Source organism: Hyperoodon ampullatus (assembly GCF_949752795.1).
Source record: "Hyperoodon ampullatus genome assembly, chromosome: 11".
NCBI lineage: Eukaryota > Metazoa > Chordata > Mammalia > Artiodactyla > Ziphiidae > Hyperoodon > Hyperoodon ampullatus.
The window spans coordinates 33,641,747-33,665,377 of record NC_136924.1 but is presented as its reverse complement, the minus strand read 5'-3'; the positions used below and the strand labels follow the sequence as shown (position 1 = coordinate 33,665,377).

The following is a 23,631-nucleotide window of genomic DNA, read 5'->3' as shown; positions in this document are numbered from 1 at the left end:
CAGGAGTCGGAGTCTCTGGAACTGAACTGCCAGCCTTTTTTCTGACAATCTGTGGGACTTCTTCCCAAAGAGATTCGCCCAATTATTATGTGTTCAACAACCACAAAGAATTTTGAGGGGCAAAAGTCAGCACTATAGGTTGGATATAATTGGGAAAAAAAAAAAGAGAACTTGCAGAGGGCTGGAGCTTTACTTTGTGTTGATCAGGAAGTCTTGGCCATAATGGAATGGCCTTGATGGGAACTGAGGAGCCACCCCAAATTATGAGGGTAAATGGGTGGGTGTTTGCATCTTTTGGACATCTGCAGGCACAGGAAACCTAAGGTCTTGTTGCTTTTTTAAAATTATCTGTGTAGGTGCTGGGTCTGCGTACTTTCTAAACCTCAATCTGAGAAGTTTTTGCCCGTTTCTGCTTCATGTTGGACTCGGTGCAGCTCTTCAGCCCCCATGTTGACCGAGGACGTTTCCAAGTTCCCTCTTGTCGCACACAGTTGACCTGCAAAGCAATCAGCAACAGATTTCTTGTTCTCGGGACAGGGAGGAAGTTAATTAACAGAAGTTACCCCTGTTAGGACAAGATGGTTCACCAGTAAAGGAAGTTCTCTAGCGGAGCCTTTGGTGCCTGCCCTGAGCCAGGTATGGACAGTGGAGCCTTGGGGTCTGCAGGCTGTTAGAATCAGTGCCTCTCTTTTGGAGAACGTGTCTTACTTATTAGCACATGCTGCCCCTCTGGCTTTGGGGAACACAGGTCTGTTCTCTGACACTTACATCCTAAAAGCCACAGCCAGACAGTTCCTTTTCTGCTTTTTCTTTAAACAAGAACTAGAAAAATATTTCCTCCCTGAGCTGGCTGTGGCTTATGACATACTAGCATTTATTCTGCCAAATAGGGGAGTTGGTGGCTTTGTCTGGAGACTTTTATGAGATGATCTCTTTGACTTCTCCTAGGGACCTCCCTCGTCTTTCATCTCTTAAATGCTCTGGATTGCCTGTAAGTCCTGATTTATGCCTGCCGTCTTGCAGTTAGTATTAACACTGCCCTCTCTCACTTTCAGAAGCACTCCAGTTTGGATGATGAATTATATGGTTACTTTACCTATTTGTCGGATGAAGCCAGGGTTTCTCAAACTTGGCACCATTGACGGTTTGGGGCTGGATATCCATTCACTGTTTTTTTTTTGAGGGGGGGTGGGGGTGGGGGGAATTTGTTCCGAGCATTATGGGATGCTTCACAGCATCCGGGCCTCTATGCACTCGATGCCAGCAGCACCCTCCCTCTGCAGTTGTGACAACCAAAAAGGCCCCTAGACACTGCTACCAAATGTTCCCTAGGGGACAAAATTGTTCCCACTGCAGAAAACCACTGGACTAAGCATTGCAGATTGGTTTTATTCTAAGTGTCAGCTCCCATCAATAGTGCCTTGCCTAACCCTGTGTTGACAAAGGATCTGAGACTCAGTGCCAAGGAATGCTGGGATAGATTAGTGCTGTCTGCCGTGAGCACAGGTTGGGGCATGGCAGCATATGGTAGCCTGGATTAGGCCATGGAGGTAGGAGATTGGAAAGTGCCGGAATACTAAGAGGTTGAATACATTACTCTGGCACTGGAGGCGATGGCAATCCAGGTGGAGAGACAGACATGTTTGTACACAGGGATCTGTGGCCAAAGCTGTATAACAGGACAAGCTGCCACCTACACCTGGTGCCAGCGTGACTGCGGCAGGTGTCGGCTGTCTTGGGAATTCAGAGGAAGGTGTGGCCGCCGAGGCCTAGGGTGGTCGGAATGGCACCGTGGAGGTCGGCTCCTGTGGAAGGGCTGGCAGGTATATGTCAATAAATGGTTGCAGCACAGCCCAGACATGCCCGGCCCAGTCTTGTTTGTTTTAATCAGCCTTGGGTTTAATTAAAGTTGCGGTGACCTGGTAGGTTCACCCTCCCAACCCTGGCTTTCCCGTTCGGTTAATTTGTTGTCCTGGGCATTACTGGGTCTTCCTACCTTGTGGTTGAACCGTTCCTCAGGATTCTGTAAAGCGCTGAAGGCCGGGAAAATGAGAGCGAGCAGAAGGCAGACGTCCGCCCTGCGGGGACAGGGTACCTAGGGCTGCCCGGGGAATTTGGGAGAAGCAGCACGTGGTCTGTCAGACGCACGGCTGGGTGGGGAAAGGGCGCTTCTGGCTTCCACCCTCAGTGGGAAAGAGTGTGTGTGTTCTCACAGGAGAACTGGCCAGGTGAAGAATTTGAGCTCAGTTATCTCCCCAGGAATAGAAGAAAAAGACCCCCTTCTTTGTTAATTAGTTAGAATGCCAGGTTTGGTTCACTTTCGGTGACTTTATGGTATTTTAATGAGCTCCCAGCATTTCTGGGGGAGTGGCAGCAGGGTTTGCTCTCATTCCAGACCTAAACTAATCCAAGAACTATTTAACCCTTCGCTCTGCACTAATCCCACCTCTGCTGCTTAGCGGAAGCTGCCCCAGGAGTGGTTGGTCGCCAAGGGCCCGATGAGTGTCCACAGGCCTCTTGGTGCTTGACTAACCTTTTCGGGTAAACAAGGAAGGGCAGAATATGAGCGTTCTCTTCACATCTGAGGACGATCCTCCTGCATCACAGGTAAAGGGACAGGCCCAGAAACATTAACTAACTTTGCCCAAAGGCCCCCAGAGAGCCAGCCCCAGAAACCCGGTCTCCCGACTCCCGCCCTGGTGCCCATCCTCCAGGGCACCGTTGGTCCTCCTTCCCCCTGGCTGGTGTTTACAGGGATGCTCCCGTCCGGCTGGCTGGTTAGGGCCGGAAGGGCCCTCCTGCCCCTCTCTTGGCCTTCTCCCGGCCCTGCCGCCTGTTGCCCCCGTGAAGCTGTCTGCCCTCCAAGGTCTTTCTGAGGAAAAGCTCCGTGTTGGGGAGGTGCTAGGAAGTGCTTCGAGGGTCCAGTAAACCATGCCTTGAGCAGACTCACCGGGACAGGCCGCCGAGGAAGCCGCGATGTGATGATTCCACTTAAGCAGGAATGTGCCGGCCAGGAGGCTCAGGCCCTGCCAGGGGGCCCTGCCAGCCGGCGGCACACAAAGGCCCCGCTGTCTGAGGGAGGCCTGGAGGCAGCAGCTCACCCCGAGGGCTGCGCTCTGTCACCCCTGCCACACGGTTAGCCCTGCCGGCCGGCCATGCTGGACGCAGCCCCTCTGGGGCCTGCTGGGGGCGGGGGCGGCCTGGGAGGCAGGCAGGTGCACTGCAGCAGGAGAGTGAGGGCCCAGCACCTGGGGGCCCACCTATCTCGGGGGCCGCCTTGACAAATGACACGGCGCTTCTGGAGTAGGTCACCAGAAGGAGTCTGCTGGGTCTCTCTGGGCCTTAGCTTAAGGGAGAAGCTTGCCTTGTGACCAAGAAGTGTGCAGAAAAGAGAGCACGGGGTCCAGACTAGTCGGCGTCTGGCACTGTCACGTCCCGACCGACTGGGGTCCACTTTGGGCCTTCATTTTCTCATCTGCCTCTTGGCCGGATAAACGTACTTGGCAGGGTTACTGTCAGGATCAAACAAGGGGCCGTGCATACGGTTCCTGGCCTGTGACAGGTGCCCATTAGAAGGTAGCAGTGGGACCTGGAGACGCAGTGTCTCGACTGAACAGTCCCTGCCTTCCGCAAGACCTGCACATGGCGTATCCCGTCCATCCATGCTCCCATTTGCGTGATGAAGGTGACAACCAAATGCTTCCTCAGGTGGCTTCTTAATCTCCTCGGTGAGCATCCTCTCAGAGGCCAGGCTCTGGGTACCAGCACGTACAGGAAGTGGCTGGTTGTAGCTGATTCCCTGCAGTGACCGTGTGATACACAGGTGTGCAGTGGCAGACGCAGCCTCTAGCTTGTCTGATGTGGTCCATGGGCCTCAGCTGGCAGCACGAGGCCTTGGGGTCGACGTGGCCTTGGGGGTCTTCAGGAGAAGGATGTGCACGCGAGAGACGGTTCCTCCGTGACGCTGTTGATGTGCTGGTGGGCCACCAGAGGGCCGTCATGACAGGCAGCCCTTGGCCCCCTGCCCCAACGCCGAAGCCCGGACAAGGAGGCTGCTTGGTCAGGCCCCCCCAGAAGGAAAGTCGGCCCACGGAATGAGGCTGCTTAATTGTGGTCATGTCTGTCAGTCTCATTTCTATATAACGGTCTTTCTAGAAGAGGAATCTGTGGTTAATGGGTCCTTTTCAAGGATTCAGCTTTCGGCTTGCTTTTTTTGTTTTGTTTTTAATCCAACCCAACAGGGCGGCTCTGCTTTGCTCTGGGCTGGCTGAAGTGGGAGAGGAGAAAGAAGTGACCTCTCGGAACCTGAAACTTTGGCGGTGGTCGAGAATTTGGGCCCATGTCTCTGTTACTGTAACCCCCCTCCCCCCAACAAACAAACAAACAACAAAAACTCACCTGCAGGCTTCCCTGGTGGCTCAGTGGTTGAGAGTCCACCTGCCGATGCAGGGGACACGGGTTCGTGCCCCGGTCCGGGAAGATCCCACATGCCGTAGAGCGGCTGGGCCCATGAGCCATGGCCGCTGAGCCTGCGTGTCCAGAGCCTGTGCTCCGCAACGAGAGAGGCCACAACAGTGAGAGGCCTGCGTACCGCAAAAAAAAAAAAAAAAAAAAAAAAAACAACTCACCTGCATGGTCTCTAATGGCTGAGCTGCTTTTTGCTTTTAACTTCCCTGGCCTAGTTCCTCTCTCACTACCTGCTGAACGCTGCCTAGCAGCTCGTTTTTCCTGTTTTCTCAAGTTCTGGCCCTGAGACCCCAGGAGAGCATGTCCTGGTATGTCAGGGCTGAACATTGGTGCATTTGGAGAAAAAGGTTGCTTTCTTCCCCTGCCTGTCTTCTGGAATTAAGCTATCAGAGGAGAACAAAGTAAATTCCCTAAAACTAAAGAGATAAGAGAGCTGAGAGTCTGCAGGCCTAAAAGTCAGGCTAACGTAAGTGGCTTCTGTAAAATCCCTTTAGTCTTGACCAAGGCTAATGGCCCAGTGTCGACCTTTGTAATAAATTCTGTTCTTCTGGCAAACAGTGCTGACTGGGCCTCGGGGTGCCATTCCAGCTGGGCTTCCTGACTCTTGTCGAAGAGCTGGCCTCTCCAACACGAGCTGGACCGCAAACGCAATAGGGCAGAGCTCTAAGCTGAAAGCCGAGAACAGAAGCCCTGTTCCAGGAGCAAAACCTGGCCCAGCAGTTACCAGCCCATCTTTTATTTCATTTGAGTGCCCTTCTCAAGGCGACCGGAGCCACTGGCTTCTGCAGGGAGCATCTTCAAGTGCCACTGTGGTTCGTCTCCTAGCATTTGTGTTCCTGGTTCTCCAGGTTTGACTGAACCTGGGAATGGGACATTCGCAAAGCCTGCTGTCCTCCTTGGAGGGCTGTTTGTGGTCCGACTTGGAGCCAAGTTTGTCCTGAGCTTTGCCTGGCGGTGTCCATCTCATTTCCTGCTTGTGTCCCTTTGTTCTTCCTTCCTGTCCTCCCCCGAGAGTCCAGCCCTCTGCAGAGCTGTGACCTGTGGCTTAGTGCTCTCTGTACCAGATTCAGCCAGGGCCTCCTCCTGCCTGTCTTTTCTTTTCCCCGAGGGATTGTTTCAGAGCAGGGCAGAACTGGCCTCGGGCGTTGTCAGGTCCCCCCGGTGTCCTCGTGGCCTTTGCAGTGGGCCGTCTACACTCACACGTGGCTTTTGAATCTCCCTCCATCCTGGAAGGCTCATCCTCGGCAGCAACCCCACGTGAAGTTTTCGCTTCCGGCCCAGCCCGCAGGAAGGTGGATAAACAACGAGCAGTGGTTTGGGCAGGTTTGCCTGTGCGCTGGGAGCCCACCTGTGTGAGCCTCTGGGTGCATTTTGGCCAAGAGAGGGCTTGTCGGGGGGCCTCTCTTGCCCCCGAACAGAATGAAAGAGCAGTCCCTCGGGCTTCTTCCTAATTGTCAGGGGTGCTGGTGGGGGAGGGCTGCCCGATCTCTGTCTCCTGTACCTGGGGTTCAAACCCCGACCCTACCTGGGAGAGCACGTGGGTGGAGGCAGTGGTTGGGGCCAGCTGGCTTCTGGCCTGGAAGCTGCTGATCGAGCATCTGCTTGGTCCGGGCCCACCCTTGTACCTGGCGAGAATGTTGCTGGTGACCACGCCGTGTGCTTGGGAGCCACTGGCAGGCTTTCCTCCTTGCTGGCTGACTGCGGTGCAGGCAGGCAGACAGGCTGCCAGGGCTCCGCGACACGAGGCCGCCGAGGCGTGGCACCAACCCGCAGCCTCTGCTAGCGGGAAGCATTATTTTGCACCTGCTTTTCGTCACCTCTCTGTTTGCTTCCCAAGCGCTTGTAACCCAAGCTCTTGGGTTGGGCTGGCTTTGGAGAAAGTGGCAGATAGCTTGCGAGGCTGGTGTGACACCTCATGAGTGGGGATGGCCCGTTCCGCGCAGCACTGAGGCGGGGCTGCCGGTGGCACAGAGGGCCCTGCCCTGTGGGAGCAAAGTGGGGAACTAGGCAGGCATATGGAGGCCTGGGTTCTTGGCCCAGCTTACGTGACTTTGACCAAGTCATTGGGTTTCTCGGGACTTGGTGTCCTGACCTCTAGATGCAGGTGACTGGACTGCGTGCTCTCTAGAGCCTTCCCATCCTCCAGGGTCTGAACTCAAACCCACAGGTCTCTCCATGTTTTACACCTGGCGAAGTGCTTTGCATTTTGGCCCACTGGGACCAAAATGCTGCCCCGGAGTTTGCCCCAGCAGCCCGGGGCTCCCATCCCAGGCGACACGGAGCCAGGGTCCCACAGGGGTCTGCTGTGCAGTTTTCGCAAGACAGCCCCCTTGGTGGTGGACAGTCTGAGGCCCGGTGGCCACGGGTTGTGCCGTCTCTCACCCCACGCAGGCGTGTTGTCCAACCTGTAGCTGCCCTTGCATTCGTTTTTGCTTGGCCCGTATGCACGGCTGTCAGTTCTCGAGAAACCCGGCTGACCTGGAGACAGGTCCCGTGGGCAGGACCCTCTTCCAGGTGCCCCCAGAGAGCAGCCCCGCGGCAGCTCGGCAGGCGTTATCTTAGCGAGCACTCTAGTGAGTCAGCCCTGGGCAGCTGCTGTTGGTGAACCGGGCCCGTTCCCTTCCTCCTGTACTTCCTGTCGGGGCTGATGTCACATCGCGGCTGAGCAAGCCTCGTGGCCTTTTATGGACAAGAATCGGCAGCTCCTCTCACAGAGGAAGTGAGCCAGAAGGCCCCTCGCATAAGCCCGTACCTGGGCCGAAATACCTGCGGACAGGGCTCCCCTCCGCCCACCTGCGCCGGGGCCTTCCGAGCTGGCTGGAAACACCTGTCTGTTTGGACATCGGAATCGGCTCCAAAGGCCCTCAGGGCTTTTGGGGTTTAAAATAAAATCAGGGGAGGGAATGGCCTCATCACCGAATATGTAACTTAAAACCTTTCTCGCTGTAGTCGTTCAGGGGAGGCTGTGCAGTGGGGAGAGCTGGGAGGTGCAAAGGGCTGGGGTCATTAAGGACAGTTTCCAAGCGCCTGCACTGTGCCTCGTGCTTCAGGCGCCCGCATCATTCGGTCCTTGGAGTGGCCCTGCCCTCTGATTCCCCAGAGGCCAAGGGGCCAGGCATCCCGAGGGGCCGTGCAGAGCGAGGATCGTGCCCCGGGCTCTAGGGCGCGCAGCCACTGGCTTTCTTCTCTCCGCCGCTGCTCCAGACACATGGACCGGTGGTTGTAAAGTGTGCTCGCAGGAACCCCATCTCCACTGCCTAAGCAACTCTGAGTTTTATCTCCTGCTCTTCATATTAGGGACTCAGGAAGATTTTTCCCTGAGGAAAGGCTGCTGCTGCTTTTTAAAGAGTTGAAAAGCCCTGAAGAGATTCGTATTCTGATTCTACCCCATCCCTGTCAAGTCAGGACCAGGGCAGGAGGGGTTCAGGGGCCTAAGTCAGGCTAATGTCTTCATTCTGCGGTGAGCCTGTTTCCCAGAACAGGGCTGTCTTTGGTGGGCCCCCCTGGTTCTGGGCTGTTGGGTTCCTGTCTGTCTGTCTGTCTCCTCTGTTGTGGAGGAAGGAAGGGTGTTTTCAAATAAGCCTTCGGTCCACGTGGACCCAAATAAGGACTTGAGCGAACAATGGAGTGGTCTGGACCCTCGAGGGTCCGTGTCCTGAGAGCTGACCACGTGGGGAGTAAGTATTAAGGAGGGTCCCAGCCGGAAGGCACCGGGGCTCTGGCAGAGTAAACTGAGCCAGGCGGAGAGCCGGCTGGCTGCTGAGGATTCCCTCCACCCCCTACCCAGAAGAGATACTTCTGAGCTCAGCAACCGAGCAGAAGTGTGGTGAGACAGGCTTGGGCAGACCAGCGACAGCGCCTGCCTCACCTACCTCCTGAGAGATTACAGACCCAAACCCACTGTAAAAACTGCGAAGACCGACGCTGGGGGCCACAGTGTCATTCATGATGGGCAGGTGGATTTGGGGGCACCCGCTGGTGGGGGCAGAGTTGAGGAAATCAGAAAGGCCTCCCATCACTTTTCCTCTGTGAAAGCATTTGCCCAAATGAATGTTCTGGCAAAGCAAACTAAGGTTTCTTTAAAGTGTAAAATGCAAGGATTGGAGGGTTTCCTTTTACGCTGTGTTGACAGTGGTCACTTGGCTTCAGGAATTGGAGGTGGAAGGTCAGAGGGGAGGGAGAGCTGGAGCTGGTAAGGTGGATGGAGGTTACATGAGGAGTTTGGGTCTGAAATTGGGATTTGAAGTGTGTGCAGGCCTGTGTGTATGTGCATGTTTGTGTGTGTGCATCTCTGTATGCCGTGCACCTGTGTGTGCACCCACAGGCGTGTGTGTCTGTGTGTACATGTGCCTGTGTGCATATACACGTGTCTGTACACACGCCTAAGCACGCCTGTGTCCATGTACATGCACTGTGTGCACACGTGTCCACGTCCCTGCGTGTGCGTGTGGGTCTGTGTGCACACGTGTGCCTGTGTGTGTGTGCCCACACGTGTGTGTTTGGGGCTCTGCTTCCTGTTGTTCAGCAGTTCAGCATCGACTCCTTCTCACACAATCAGAGGAATTCCAGCCATCCCAGGGACCAGGCCTAGGCAGCCCTGGGAAAGCAGTTCTTTCTGGGAGGGATGGGAACGTTTCCTTTTATGGTAGTGGCAGCCGCCAGTCCGTACAGGTACATTCTTGCCACTCTCCCAGCGGGGACGGAACACGCCCACCGCTGGGCCTCTGCCGAGTTGCAGTGGGGGAGGTGCAGCCCCGTCGTAGCTGTGTTGGTTCCAGACTCATCAAGGTTGGGTGGGTGCTGGAAGCTGCCACGGCTTCCCCAGCCTTTAGCACCGCTTCCGCTGTGCATCCCCCCCCGCCCCGCCCCCCTGCCTTCCCTGCTGCCTTATCGAGACCCAGCCGGGTCTGTGAGACTCGGCCAGGTCTATCTCATCCGCTGCTGTGCAGCCTCGCAGGGCCTGGTCCTGTGGGAAAGTTGAGAGGGGGCAGCAAGGTCACCCTCTGGGTCTGCTCTGAGCCCTTGCCCAGTGCGGGGCAGGGTGTGGGCTGTGTCTGTGTGAGTGGCCGGGGTTCCCTCCGCACCCCCCCGCGCTGTTGATATTTCTAGGGGCTGGAGGGAGGGCAGGGGCAGCTGCAGCTTGTGTTGGATGCGTGGTTTCTTTTTACTTCTCCCTGGCCGGACTCCCTCTCTCCCTCCCGAGACAGGAGAAGAGGTGGTCGTAAATGCCCACCCGTGCAGGCTGCTGGGATCAGCGCGCTGGAGGCTCCCCTCATGGGGAGGCAGGTGGCCTCGCTGCACGGTGTCTCTACTGGTGCTGAACAGCTAACTCCGTCTCCCGAGGCCACACACACACAGGCAGCCCTGAGTCACCCTCCCGATGCCCTGCAGGTTCCTGGCTGGGCAGTTGAGCCAGTGTGGGTGTCCTTCCAGATCACCGACATCGGTGTCTATCCAGCACTGACACCACTGACAGCTCCCAGAACCCTTGTTAGTTCTCAACTAGTTCTCCCGCTGCCCTGACCAAGCCGTCGCCACCCATCACAGCGACTTCATGATGGGGAAGTGGACAGACAGCAGCCACCTGTGGAGTTCATTCTATTTACAGGGTTCCAGGCTGGGTCCTTTTCATGTTCTTTCTGTTTTTCAAACTAATCCTGCCAGGGAGTTAGTAGCATGTTTACTTTATGGGTAAGGAAACCGAGACTCGGGAATTACAGACCTCGCTGCAGCCCAGGGTTGGTCAGTAGCCTGGTCCTGGATTCAGGCTGATTTGACCTCCAGAAGGTGGGGGTCTCCCAGGCGATGGGATAAAATGAGTTTATATCTTCAGCTGTTGCTTAAAATTGCACACTTGGTCCTGAGCCAGGTCAGCCCTAATATCTTAAAGCGTTTCTGCGAAACTTCGCTTTCAAAGCCTGGCATTGCTGTTCCTCCTGCCTTCCAGGGGAGTGCATTGTTTATAGCCATACTTGCTGACCAGTTCACAGAGCTGGGAGAGTTGCTGAAAGTTCCTGACCCCCAGGCCTGGAGACCACAGGGCTCACGGAAACTGGTCAGAAGCTGATTCTGATGAGCTTCTGTTCTTTCTGAGCTGCCTCCAAACTCCCATTACGGAGAGTTTTCCCCATGCCAGACCCCACACTGGTGCTTTCATGTGTGTGACTTCCACGTATACCATCATCCTCTGGGGCTCCAGGAAGGCCGTGCTGAGACAGCATCTTAGCCTAGGGCTGTCCCACGGCAAAGCCAGCCTTGACCTCACCGCTCACCCTACGTCTTACCTGTGCCTCTTACCCGGATGGGGACAGTGTTTAAAACACCTGCCGCAGGCCTTGTTTCTAACAGCCTCAACCTCCAGTTAGAAACACGCGGGGTAGGAAAGTAGACTTCCGGGGAGCTTTCCAGAGGTTGGCTTTCTCGGAGGGGGAGCAACAGAACTCTTTTTTTTTTTTTTTTTTCTTTTTTGCGGTACGCCGGCCTCTCACTGTTGTGGCCTCTCCCGTTGCGGAGCACAGGCTCCAGACGCACAGGCTCAGCGGCCATGGCTCACGGGCCCAGCCGCTCCGCGGCATGTGGGATCCTCCCGGACCAGGGCACGAACCCGTGTCCCCTGCATCGGCAGGCGGACTCTCAACCACTGCGCCACCAAGGAAGCCCGCAACAGAACTCTTTCAGTGTCATGGGGCCAGGTGGGCGGCCAGGGCGGGCAGTTTGAGCTCCCGGAGGAGGGAGCAGCTGTCCCATGTCGCTGCCACCCAGGAATGTCCCTCCTCCCTGTGATGGTGGCATGGAGGGCCAGCGTTCCAGGCTTCACGCTCCTGGGAAGTGGGCAGGGCGATGGGCGGCTCTTCAGAAGCCAGAGCGGGAGGCTTTTCATGTCTGCTGGAGGTTAACCTGATGTCTCTTTTGTTTCAGACCGAGAGGACCAGTCAATTTTGTGCACGTAAGTGTTTCTGTCCGGGTGGCAGGTCCTGTGTCACCCTGTTCTGTTCTCACTCTTGAAGACCCCTACCAAAACCTAGGTCGCTGAGATCCATTCCCAATTCAAGCCCCTGCCGCTTCCCCAAGGGACAGGCTTCATGCTTGCTCCTCAGTAGTCCTGCAGCATGGATGAGCTTGATTTCATGGCCAGAGATTTAATCTCCTTCCTCAAAGGAGGCGGTGGGGATGAGGGTGGCAGTGCAGAGAGGAAAAGCAAGCGTCTTCTCAACAAGGCAGGGTTGGGAGCTGCTCGGGCCCCCATGACACGTTCACTCTGGTGCTGAACCATGGCTTTCTTTATCTGGGCTTCTCACCTCTGTCCTCTGGACCTAACGAGGAGCTGATAAATTAACCCGTAGCCAAGGAAGTTAACGGTATGAAACATTCCTTCGAGTGAAGTTTCGAGGGAACATGTATAAATGCCTTTGACCCCTGAGTCAACAGCTGCCTAAAACTGACTCCTGAGGCATTTGGAAGCAAAGGCTGCCAAGTGACCAGGGCAGGCAGCGGACAGAAGTTCACTCTGGTCAGGCCTGCGGAGGGCCATGGGAAATGGCCCGAGTGAGTATTTCAGAGCTTAGCATTTGTTTGCCTGTCCCCTTTCCTGCTACTGGGTGTTGGGTCCCTCACTGGCACCCCACAGAATGGGAGACAGTAGAGCTTGTAGTGGGAAAGGGGCAGACGCCGAGGATTTGGCCACCTCTCCCCTGAGAACTTCCTTGGCTCTCCCGGCAGGGGCGAGTCTGGAGCTGGCAAGACGGAGAACACCAAGAAAGTCATTCAGTACCTGGCTCACGTGGCATCCTCACACAAGAGCAAGAAGGACCAGGTGAGTGCAGGCCTTCCTCCCCGAGGAAGAGAACTTAATGATTCGTGGTTTGGCTCAAAATGAGAGTGTTTGGGGGACTGAAGCAGAGGCCAGGCCTGCTTTCACTGAGGCTGGGAGTGGGTCTGGTGGTAGCCCGCCCGTTTCTCCCTTGACCTGCTAACTTTGAGTCGCTATGGAAACCGGAGACCGCCCGAGGTTTCGCAGCTAACGCTGCGTGGCCCCCGCCTCTGAGGTCGGAAGAGAGATTCCAAAACTTGGCTCTCAAGTTGATGGAGACATGAAGGACCTCGGGCAGGCCTGCACTGGAACCCCTGCTTCTGTCCCCTGCTGTTGAAGTGCCTCTGGGTGGACAGCCCCCAGCGAAGAGAGAACGGGCAGCTGGAAAGACATCTCACTTCCCTTTTTTTCCCCCCTCCCTCTTGGTGGATTGTGGTCGAACCCAGCAGTGTCCTCGCTAGGTGAGCTGCACGTTTACTGCACGTTCTACACCAGGAATGCGTGTTCTATCCATCGTGTGCCCTTGAATTACGATTTTTTTTTCTAAGCAGCTTTTCACCCCACACCATTGTCACTCTCTGCGTCTAGACCTCTTCTCGTAGGCTCGGCTCACTGACTGTCTTGGGAGGAGGGGCTGGGTTGTGACACACGGTGACCTCGCGTGCACTCTGAAATGACAGCTCCTGCAGAAGGGGGACAGGCCTCACCACCTAGCTGTTCTCAGACGCTCCGGTCAGGCCCCGAGTTCCCACGGGCACACGGCACGGAAGGCCCCCGTGCAGAACCCTGACCGAGGCACAGCGGAGTGGTCATCTGCCCTCCTGGACCCTCACACGCTCAGTGTTCTGGACCAGATGGAGATGGGTGGCTCCTGCCTGCCACCACAGTGCCAGCCCGAAGCAGTGCCGGGAAGGCCGCGCACAAGGCTTCCCCAGAGTGAGGTGTGATCAGTCTGAAGCATGCCCGTGTGGTGCTCGCTCTCTTTCTCTCAAGCACACACTCTTAAACTTCCCTGTGAAATCTAAGTGCCAGTGGTGTCCCCTCAAGCCGTCAGGGGGGAACTGTGCCATCTGGGCGGCGCCCCCCCCTTCCCGGGGCGCCGTGTGCAGCTTGTATAAGTAAGTAGTGGTGTATGTCTCTTTGCATGTGGATCTGGGGTGTGTCCTGCAGAATGTCCTAGAGCACAGTCTTCTGGAATCGAACCAAAAGTAACTTTTCATGTGTCCAACTTCGCAAGGCATTCTGAATCTTTCTCCAAGAGTTATATTTAGAAACGAATGAAGTTTTCTTTTGCTCCCTCTCTCTACCCACCTCCCTCCCCCATTTTCCATTCTTTTTAGGGGACCTATTTTTAAAACAGGGCTGTGAGGTTAGGAGTTCTCTAGCTGTGGTTTTCCATCTCTGGATTTGCAGTAAAATCCATTTCCCAACTATTCATTGAATGCCGAGTGTGTGCCTGCATCTCTGGAGGGTGGCCTTGGAGTCCCTGCCCTGCGGGCTGGGAGGCGGTACCACAGTTAGAGAGCAGGAACGGGGACCCACGCGCCTTCCGTCTGGGGCTACTCCAGCTGCAGGGGGGAAGGCAGGCCCCCAGCACTCAGGACGGCAGGTGAGGGCTGTGACATGTAGAGGCACGCTTGTCACGTCCCCTTTCTCAGGTCTCTTTGTGTGGTGGGCACCCTGTCCCCGGCTCCAAGTTCAACTCAAGTGATCGAATAGGCTGCCCCTAGCTTCCCATGACCGCTCAGGCCCTCAGTTGTAAAGGCCATTGACCAATTTGGTTGATTTCCTTGCCTGAAGCTGTCTAGGGATTTCCCACACACAGCTGGGCCACGAGACACTCTTGAACTTGGTTTGCGCCCTTGTGTTCTGGGCCTGTCGCAGCATACCCTGGGGGAGTGCGCTCCCCGCTGTGACCCAGGCGCTCATCCCAAGACCGCCCATTGGGACACCCCAGACCTTACCTTGTGGGGGACCGGGCTTTGGCCAGACGGCAGGTTGGCAAAGCAGAGCTTGGTGAAGGGACTTTCCAGATGGGCTTCCAGAGGCTAAACAGTGGCCTTTCATGCTCTTCCTCTTCCTCGCTCTGTTTTCTGGGTACTAGTTAGAGCCCCGGGCAGAAACTCCACCCAGTGAAGCCCTTCAGAAACCGAGTGGGTAATTCCAAACCTCATGAGCATGCACTGCCTACCTTGTAATTTCACAGTATGTAGATTTCATTGAAAAATAAAGGTCTCTTCTGTTCTCAATGAAGAGAAACCCGTAGGTTAGCCGCCACCGTTGTCAGCAGGGAGCTCGGCTTGGGAATCCGAGGTGGTCGCTCCTGGGTTGGCCTGGTAGTCCCACGTTCCACGGTAGCAGCCTGTGTCCCCAACAGTGGCCTTAGCTTTGCGTCCAGGCTGGCGGCAGGCTCCGGTAGGGGCCAAGCTCCCATCTGACTGCGGGAACGGGAGTGGCTCGGCCAGCTTGGCAGCCTGGCCTATGCTTTGAGAGGATGTTGTAGTGGGTGGGTGAGCAGAGCTCATCCAGATCTGGCTCCATGGGCTGCCTTGGCCGCCTTCCCAGGCCCGCCTGAGCCCGGGGGATGGAGGCCCAGTGTCCTATGACCGCTGGTGCCAAGCACTCCCGTAGAGGCTGCCTGTGGCTCCACTGACCCTCCTCCACTTAATCTGTGCGGTCCGAAAACAAGACTCCCCAGCCCTGGGAGGAGCCCTGACCGGGGCTGGCTGTGGGAAGAGGAGTGTCTGCCGGGGCCCCTTCTGGTCTCTGGTGGGCTCGGCCCAACCCCAGAGCGTCCTCGGTGCTCTGCCGACAGGTCTCGTCTGTGGCAGGTGTGCCTGGGAGGCTGTAGTTCACGGCTCTCCCGGGAGCCCCTGCTACTACCCGTTCTCCTCTTCATCACAAATTACAGGCAGCCTTTGTTTCCAGAAAGTCCTGGCTTGACTCCAGCCCTGCTGATAAATATAAAACCCCACCTGGCCCTTGCGTGATGTTCTCTCTCCCTAGAGGGTGCCCAGGTATTAAGGTGAACAAGAGCCGTATTTTCCTCAAGCAGTGTTAATTATTACCCGGCCTGCTGGGAGGATGAAAGGCCTGCCCACCTGACAGGGTAGAGCCCCCAAGTGGGGCCGGGGGTGCAGGGGAGACAGGGCAGTGACTGACAGGTGTGAGGTAGAAGCCTTGAATTCGATGACCTGCTTTGCTGGTTGATGGCTGGATGACCTTGGGCAAATCATTCCCCCTCCCTCAACCTCTGTTTTCTCTTCTCTGAAATGGGGCTACTCTGTCTTTCCTACCCTAAGTATCATGAGGATCCAGGGTTAAGAAGGCATAAATAAGGGAGCATTTTGTCAACCACCAGGTGTCATGAGACCCCAAGTAGGGTTTATTGGTGTTCTTGATAAGTAATTCAGAACCCAGAGTGGACCTTGTTGATCCCACGCTCAGACGCCTGACCTGCTGGGAGCAGGTTTCGGGGCGGGGGGAGTGGAGGACAGGGGACCAGCAGGGGGAATGCAGAGTTTATTAGGACACGGACGAGACGAGCTGGTGTCTTCTGTGGATCTGGTTCCCTCTCTCCTTGTCCTATGGGAAAAAAAATTTTTTTTGTGGTCTGTCAGGTGGGGATTAGAGGCAAGGAAGACAGAGGGAGGCTGGCACACCCAGGAAGGAAACTGTCCAGGGGAAGGAATGACGCCTTCCTGTCTCTTTCTGGCTCACGTGCTGCTTCGCAACGCATCATCCAAGGTTGATCCAGGCCACTGGGCCAGGTCCCCGAAGCTCGCTGGGTGGGCTGCCTGCTTTCCTTTTCGATCACTGGTGGGTTAGCCCAGGGAAGTAAGTTCAAACCAAGCAGGGTTTCCAGATGCCTGGCGGGAAGGTCACTCTGGAGTGACACGGGGACTGCCAAGGCCGGTATGGCCAGAGCCCATCCGGAAGCCCCCGTCCCTGCCACGTGGGACGTGTGGACACAGCTCTGCCACCTCCCTTCCGCCTGGCGGCGCAGGTCTGCCAGCCCATGCCGCTGCCTGGCCCTCACTGCCCTTCTGGGTTCCTTTCCAGGGCGAGCTGGAGCGACAGCTGCTGCAGGCCAACCCCATCCTGGAGGCCTTCGGGAACGCCAAGACAGTCAAGAACGACAACTCCTCTCGATTCGTGAGTGCCGGCGCTCACGGGCGCCTTCCCACCGGCTGCTTGCGCCCCAGACGCGGAGAAGGGTGGGATTTGGTGCTTCCCGGCCTGTCGCGTGCAGTAGGCTGGGTCATGCACCTGTATAAGGAGCTTCCTCGGCTCAGGTGGCAAAGCCAGCGAGGCAGTGGGGAGTCCCCGCCGGTCCCCTGCTTGTCCTGCTGTAACCGGCAGCCAGTTAGAACGCAGGGCCAGACCAGGCAGGAGGAACACCTCCAGATAACTTCTTCCCTCCTCCCCTCTTCCACTCTGTGGTGGAACTTGGGCACCGCTGGAGCTGGGCCCGGCTCAGGCTTAGCCGTGTGGCCCTTCTGAGTCCTGAGCGCCCATGTAGTTGGGGTGCGGGCCCCCTAGCCGGGGACACAGGCTCAGTCTCTTGGCTTTCTGCCTCCGGGCTGTACCACTGGAGGTGGGACTGGAGGATGGGGCCTCTGATCTCTTCATCCGTCTTTCCTTAGGGCAAGTTCATTCGCATCAACTTTGATGTCAATGGCTACATTGTGGGAGCCAACATCGAGACTTGTATCCTTGTGGTTAATTGTAACAAGTGTTCTGGGTCTGGGAGGGGGGAGATGTGACCTTGATGGAGAAGAAGCTGCTTCCTGATTCCAGCAGTTTCCCCTTTCCGGGCCTGTTATGACACCTTGTCTGTGCCACCCAGAAGAGGACCAGGATTAAGCTCAGTGAGAACTCAGCTCAGAGCTCAGGTTTCTCTTTACGGGCAGGAAAAAGTTCAGCTTAGAATGGGATGGAACTATGGAAGATCATCCAGTGTGGGTCCCAGAGGGTGGAATTGGGTGGACGCTACTTTGTTTCTCCCTGGTGTTATAGCCTGTGCTGGTGAGAGTGTTCTGAGCTCTGTTCTCTCGTGAGAAGGGGGCCCTTTAAACAGATAAGGCTCCCAAGTGTGAGGGCTGCTGTTTGCACAGGTTACACCCGTGAAGGGTAGAGCCAAGGTGGTTGGCCTTTGTTTTGTTTTGCCACTTTCTGCTGGTGAAGTTCCGTGGATTTGGACAGGGCTGGGGGCATGTGGAGGGCTGGCTGCCTCCTCTTCAGCGAGCACGATTCCTTAATGTTTGCAAAGACCTCCTGGAGAAATCTCGTGCCATCCGCCAAGCCAAGGAAGAGCGGACCTTCCACATCTTCTACTACCTGCTGTCTGGGGCTGGGGAGCACCTCAAGAGTGAGTGGTGGGCCCACAGCCTGACACGGGGGCTCCCCTGCTGTCGGGCCACACACCACAGTTAGGAAATGAAACCTCGGCCTTTGGGTGGGCCAGAGGAGCGTGACTTCCGTTCCTGGGCCGGCTGAGGGCTTGGCCTCTGTTTCCGACCACGCCAGAGGAAGCCTGGCAGGTCCCTGTGCATCTGTGGACCTCGGGGGCCCCAGTGCTCTCGGGGGGAGGGGGGGTCTATGTGCGTGCCCATCTCACATGCTGGGGAGAGTCAGCCTTTCCGGCCACTCCGCGGTTTCTGGGGTATTTCAGGGCGCTCCCCGGTCTCCCACACCTTTGAGGTCACGGTGTTGACTGGAGCCTCTGGTTCCAGCACCTCCTGACCTTCACGAAACCTTGCCCTCTGCCCCCCACAGCTGATCTCCTGCTGGAGCCATACAACAAATACCGCTTCCTGTCCAACGGGCACGTCACCATCCCCGGGCAGCAGGACAAGGACATGTTCCACGAGACCATGGAGGCCATGCGGATCATGGGCATCCCAGAGGAGGAGCAGATGGGTGAGGGCCGGTCCTCCTGGGGGAGCCTGGGGAGCACTTCCTGCTGGCGCTGGCCCTTAGGGAGTCTGTAACGGCCGGGAGGAAGGCCTTGAGTGTGTGGTAGGCGGTCCCTCAGATTTGAGGCTCAGGATTATTTCTTCCCGGTCGTATTGCCTGGGGACACAGGGGAACAAAGGACAGGCTACTAACTGCTCAGGGTCTGGGTCCACCCCTCGTGTTCTTGCCATTTGCTAAAAGTGGATTAGTCCTGCCTTGTCCAGGGCGAGTGTGGAAGGGGCTTGGCTGGGGTCTCTGTGCTGGTGAAGCTCAGAGTGAATACAGTGTGCAGCTTGCCTGTGTCTTCTCGTTTCTCTAGAGGGAGGGTGAGGCTGAAGGTTTTATTTTAGGAAGATTGGGGGATGGAGAGACTGCACCCCATCCTCTAGCGTTGGGGTCGGTCACCTTTGCTCCACAGATAGCATGTGAATGGACGGGCGTGGCTGTGTTCCAATAAAAGTTTATAAAAATAGACCACGTGCCCCTGGGTAGAGGCGCATCCTTGGTCCGGACTTGGAGACGTTGGAAATGTTAACAGAGCTTGTATCTAAGCTGAGGTCGGCCAGAGGCCCTGGAGACACGCTTTAGGCCGAGGTCTGGTGCCCCCCACATGGCTCGTCTTGCCTGAGGGCCTCAGGGGGGAGACACCCCACTCAGGGGCTTATTCCACCCCCCGCCTGGTTCTGACCTGCCTTTGATTGCACCTGAAGGCTTGCTGCGGGTCATCTCGGGGGTCCTCCAGCTCGGCAACATCGTCTTCAAGAAGGAGCGTAACACCGACCAGGCATCCATGCCCGACAACACAGGTGACCCTGTGGGCCCCTCACCTGAAGTAGAGGGGCAGGTGCCTGGGCTTGCGCTGACTTAGGAGAAAGAGTCTTGGAGAAACTCCAGACACTCCTGTCTTTTTTGTTGCGTGTGTGTTCGTGGCTGCCCGTCACTCTGTATTTTTTGTGAAACACACATGAACGCGACCCTGCTGCTTCTTCACAGAGTAAGCATCAGAATGAGTTAGAAAACCCACTATCTATGGCCCAGCATTTCCCCTCATTTGTTCTGAGACCAGACCGGTTGTCTCTGTAAAACAGTCATTTCTCCTGTCACTTGCCTTGCATGTGAACTCGTGAGGACATGAAACAGTGTCGTCACCCTGGCTCCTTGGTCACTGCTAGTCCCTTGGGTCGTTGCAGGTGACTCGTTTACGTTAGCCTTAACACGCGCTTCTTAGGGGCTCTTAAAAACATTTAACCCATGCGCGTGTGGATTGTCCTGTTCTGTCCCCTGTGTCTGGGGCAGTGCTGCCTCGAGTCAGTCCTGTTTGTGGGTAGGACCCTCTTTCACACTCAGGATGTGGCCAGGGGTGTGCGGAGGTACGGATGCCAGGCCCCCGGTTAGGACCCGCGCTGCCGGCCTGAGGGGAGAGCTGGCTGCTCCGTGTGCCGTGGGGGAAGGGCCGGGGCCCGGGCTGGCTGTCCGGTAACGATGGCCCAGTAACCACAACTTTCCCAGGTTGAGCAGAGGGACCCGTGCCCTTGGGTTGAACTCAAGCCTTTTACCCCTTCCCTCCTTACTCTTTGAAAAACATCAGCTGCCCAAAAAGTGTCCCACCTGTTGGGTATCAACGTGACCGACTTCACCAGAGGAATCCTCACCCCTCGCATCAAGGTGGGACGGGACTACGTCCAGAAGGCTCAGACGAAGGAGCAGGTGAGCCCTCTGGCCGGGGTCAGGCCTGTGCTGCAGCATCCTCAGGGTTCGGTGCTGTCACCTGGGTCCCTCACTGGGTCCTCACAGCACCGCGGAGAGCAGGTGGTGTTACCCCCACTGAGAGCACAAGGAAGCTGGGCCCAGGGTCCAGGAACATGGCCAAGGCCCCTGCCTAGGGAGGGCCACCCTCGGTGGGAACTCTGGGCTGCCGTGTGCCTTTTCCCTGGAGGCAATGTTGAGCTGACTGGTGGGCGAGGAGGCAGGATCCTGTCCCAGGGTAAAGCGAAGCAAGCCCAGAGTGTTTCTGTAGCACAACTCTCCTGGTGCCAGGGCAGCGGCACCCGCCATTCTTGGAGCCCAGGCCTCAGGGCTGTCTGTCCCCCACGGGCTGTCCTGCCACACGTGGCGAGAGCCGGGCAGGGGTCTGTGCCACTCGCACGTGCCTGCCACCCAGGACCTGAGTCCCTGCCCGCAGGGCCCCTGTGGGTGGTTTCTAGTTTCTCTCATGGCCCTGGCGCTGGGTGGTTTTGGGCTGCTGCTCCTCCCATCTCTCAAAATTACTTTGAATTCACGTTGATTAGTTCTTTTTCCAAAGGGGGGCCATCCACCGGGCCTCCCGCTGGTGGCTGACAGCTGATTCTGGGCAAAGCCCTCCCTCCAAAGCTGTTTTCAGAAGACAGCGGGCATGATTATAACCAACTGTCCATTTCCCTGATAATTAAAGAAGCTTAATTTTTTCATTATGAAAATACTACATGAACACTTAAGATTCAGAAAAATCAAAAAAGTCTAGGGCTTCCCTGGTGGTGCAGTGGTTGAGAGTCCGCCTGCTGATGCAGGGGACACGGGTTCGTGCTGCGGTCCGGGAGAATCCCACATGCCGCGGAGCGGCTGGGCCCGTGAGCCATGGCCGTTGAGCCTGCGCGTCCGGAGCCTGTGCTCCACAACGGGAGAAGCCACTGCGGTGAGGGGCCCACGTACCACCAAAAAAAAAAAAGTCTAGAGAAGGAAAAAAATTGCCCCAGTCCTACCCAGTGACGCTTATTGGGCAGCTTTTTCCTTCCTGCAAGGCCTTTTCCTTCGTTCTTTCTTTTTTAAACGTAGTTGTCACCTTGGCTTTTCGTTACGGAACTTCTTGAACATTTGCACAATAAAGTGGAGAATAGCACAGGGAGCCCATGTGCCCATCACACAGGCGTCTTCAGGAGTCACTGACTCATGGCCAAGCTTGGTTCCTGGTTCATCTGGTCACCCTGCACCCCTAATTGTGTAACTTGAAGCAAATCTCAGACATCTTGTCATTTCTTCTGTAGATACTTCAGTTCGTCTCCATTTATTTTAAAAAGGTCTTTGCAGATGTCTAAGTTCACTCTGCCTGTATTGTTGGATATTTAGGTTATTGCAGCTTCCTTCATTATAGATAACACCACAGTGAACGTATTTGTGCATGAAGCTTTTTTTCCATTCTTAGGGCTGTTTCTCTTTGGGGGGAGCGGCCCACAGGTGACATTATTGGGGCAAAGGGAATGAGGACTTAAAGGCTTCCTGTATCTGACTCCCCGCCCCCCCGGGTGTCCCCCCCACCAGGCTGACTTTGCCATTGAGGCCTTGGCCAAGGCCACCTACGAGCGCATGTTCCGCTGGCTGGTCCTGCGCATCAACAAGGCTCTGGACAAGACCAAGAGGCAGGGCGCCTCGTTCATCGGGATCCTGGACATCGCCGGCTTCGAAATCTTCGATGTGAGCTTCTCCCTTTTGCCCACTCCCGCCTCCTGAGCCTCTGGGCTGCCTTCTCCTGGGGCTGGGATCCTTTCTCCCATAGCCCCACAGCAATGCGAGCTGGCCACCTCCTTGCTTGTGTGGAGACACAAGACACCGGTTGGGTGTATTTTAAGCTTAAACAAGATGCCCTGTGGGGTGAATTGGGAGATTGGGATTCACATATATACACTAATATGTATAAAGTGGATAACTAATAAGAACCTGCTGCATAAAAAAATAAATAAAATAAAATTCAAAACTTCAAAAAAAAAAAAAAAAGATGCCCTTTGCCAACCAGAAATGCTGGCAAGAATGATACCTTCTGGATGGGGTTCTGGGAGGCCTCATGGACAAGGGCTTTCTGTTGATTTATTGTTTATGTATTCTCAAATATTATTAGCGTTGTGACAAGATATTGTCCCTGCCCATAAAGACTTCAGGCAGGAAAAACTGATAAAGTAGATCAGCAGAGGTTCTTAACCTGGGGTCCATGGCAGATTTCAGAGGAACCACGAACGTGGGTGGAGAAAAAAAATCACCTCTTTATTTTTACTAACTTTTCATTGAAATGATGCAGTTTTTTGAATTGTGGCTTGAGCAGAGTGTGCAGACCTCAGTTGCATTAACAGTGGTTGGATCTGTCACCACTAGATATCAGACATTTTCACGTCACAACAGTCATTGAAGAGATATAACATCATTAACGTTCATCTCTCCTTCAAAATTCTGGAAGTTATTAAGCCCATGGCTTGTGCTTTTTAATGAAGGAGCACCGTGTATTCCTATGTCACAATATTTTGATAATTACATTTCAACATAACTTCTTTCTTTTAGAATCTATTTTATGCGTTTAAAAACTTTATCCTGATATAAGGGACTTTACCAGGCTGCTGGCGAGGTCCATGGGCCCCAGCAGTGCAGTCCCTGCTGCTGGGTGTGAGGAAGGGAGGCCCACAGGGGGCGGCATGGAGGGACCCCAGGAGGTTCTTCCCCAACACCCATCCCCTTCCTTGCCAAGGGACTTGCAGGCCATGTAGCGGGAGGGTGGGCATCTCTGTGACCCTGTCTCCCTCTTGCAGCTGAACTCCTTCGAGCAGCTATGCATCAACTACACCAACGAGAAGCTGCAGCAGCTCTTCAACCACACCATGTTCATCCTGGAGCAGGAGGAATACCAGCGCGAGGGCATCGAGTGGAACTTCATCGACTTCGGCCTCGACCTGCAGCCCTGCATTGACCTCATCGAGAAGCCAGTAAGAGCCACACCTGCGGGGGGGCTTCACCCCCACCCTCTTCGCTCTGCCCTTCTGGGGCTGGAACTACCCAGAATTCTGACATGAAACGATTTGCTTTTGCAATGAGTTTTTTTTTTAATCAGTTGCATTTTCTAACAAACAAGAACCCATGTGGCTCCCAGGCCTGTCAGCCAGTCCCCACGATGTCTGAGTCTGCTCTCGTTTTATAAACTCAGTGTACGGAAGGCTCTTGGGGCTCTGGGGTGCTTCCTCTTCCTCGGGAGGCTTGTCCTAAGTGTCACCTGTCACCATGTAGCTGTGCGGACATGGAGGGCAGGGGAGGGGATGCGGAGGGAGTCGGGCCGGGGCATGTGCTGGGGGCAGCCTCTGGACGTGGGCCGGGGGTCTGCTTGGCCCATCAAGCCCGCCAAGGGATTTCCAGTGCACTCATTGGAGAACCCTTCTGATGCATCATTTTATTAAGGTGTGTCAGCTGTAGCCTAGACCCCAGAAGTTTCTTTTGAGCTAGAGCTCTTAAATTGAGTGCTTTCGGTAGTGCTTCTTCTTCTTCTTCTTCTTCTGTTTTTTTTTTTTTTCCTCCCTGCGGGGAAGCACTGCCTACCTTCTGGAGAGATTCTGGGCTTTGGCTTCTTAAGAGGGCAGGAATGGGTGGGTTTCCAGGTCGGGCTCACC

The 23,631-nt window shown here is 55.7% G+C and overlaps 1 protein-coding gene across 1 annotated transcript in view; it reads left to right on the top strand.

Moving 5' to 3' along the window:
- The window catches only part of MYH9 (myosin heavy chain 9), a gene marked incomplete at its 5' end in the record, with an annotated part of 60,446 nt that overhangs the window by 6,755 nt on the left and 30,060 nt on the right, over window positions 1–23,631 (top strand). The window contains 10 exons of the mRNA XM_079714779.1: window positions 11,386–11,413; window positions 12,187–12,280; window positions 16,340–16,432; window positions 16,924–16,987; window positions 17,550–17,648; window positions 18,056–18,199; window positions 18,946–19,041; window positions 19,824–19,942; window positions 21,530–21,682; window positions 22,783–22,956. Of these exons, the coding sequence (XP_079570905.1) occupies window positions 11,386–11,413; window positions 12,187–12,280; window positions 16,340–16,432; window positions 16,924–16,987; window positions 17,550–17,648; window positions 18,056–18,199; window positions 18,946–19,041; window positions 19,824–19,942; window positions 21,530–21,682; window positions 22,783–22,956 (1,064 nt within the window). The remainder of the gene's footprint in view (window positions 1–11,385; window positions 11,414–12,186; window positions 12,281–16,339; window positions 16,433–16,923; window positions 16,988–17,549; window positions 17,649–18,055; window positions 18,200–18,945; window positions 19,042–19,823; window positions 19,943–21,529; window positions 21,683–22,782; window positions 22,957–23,631) is intronic.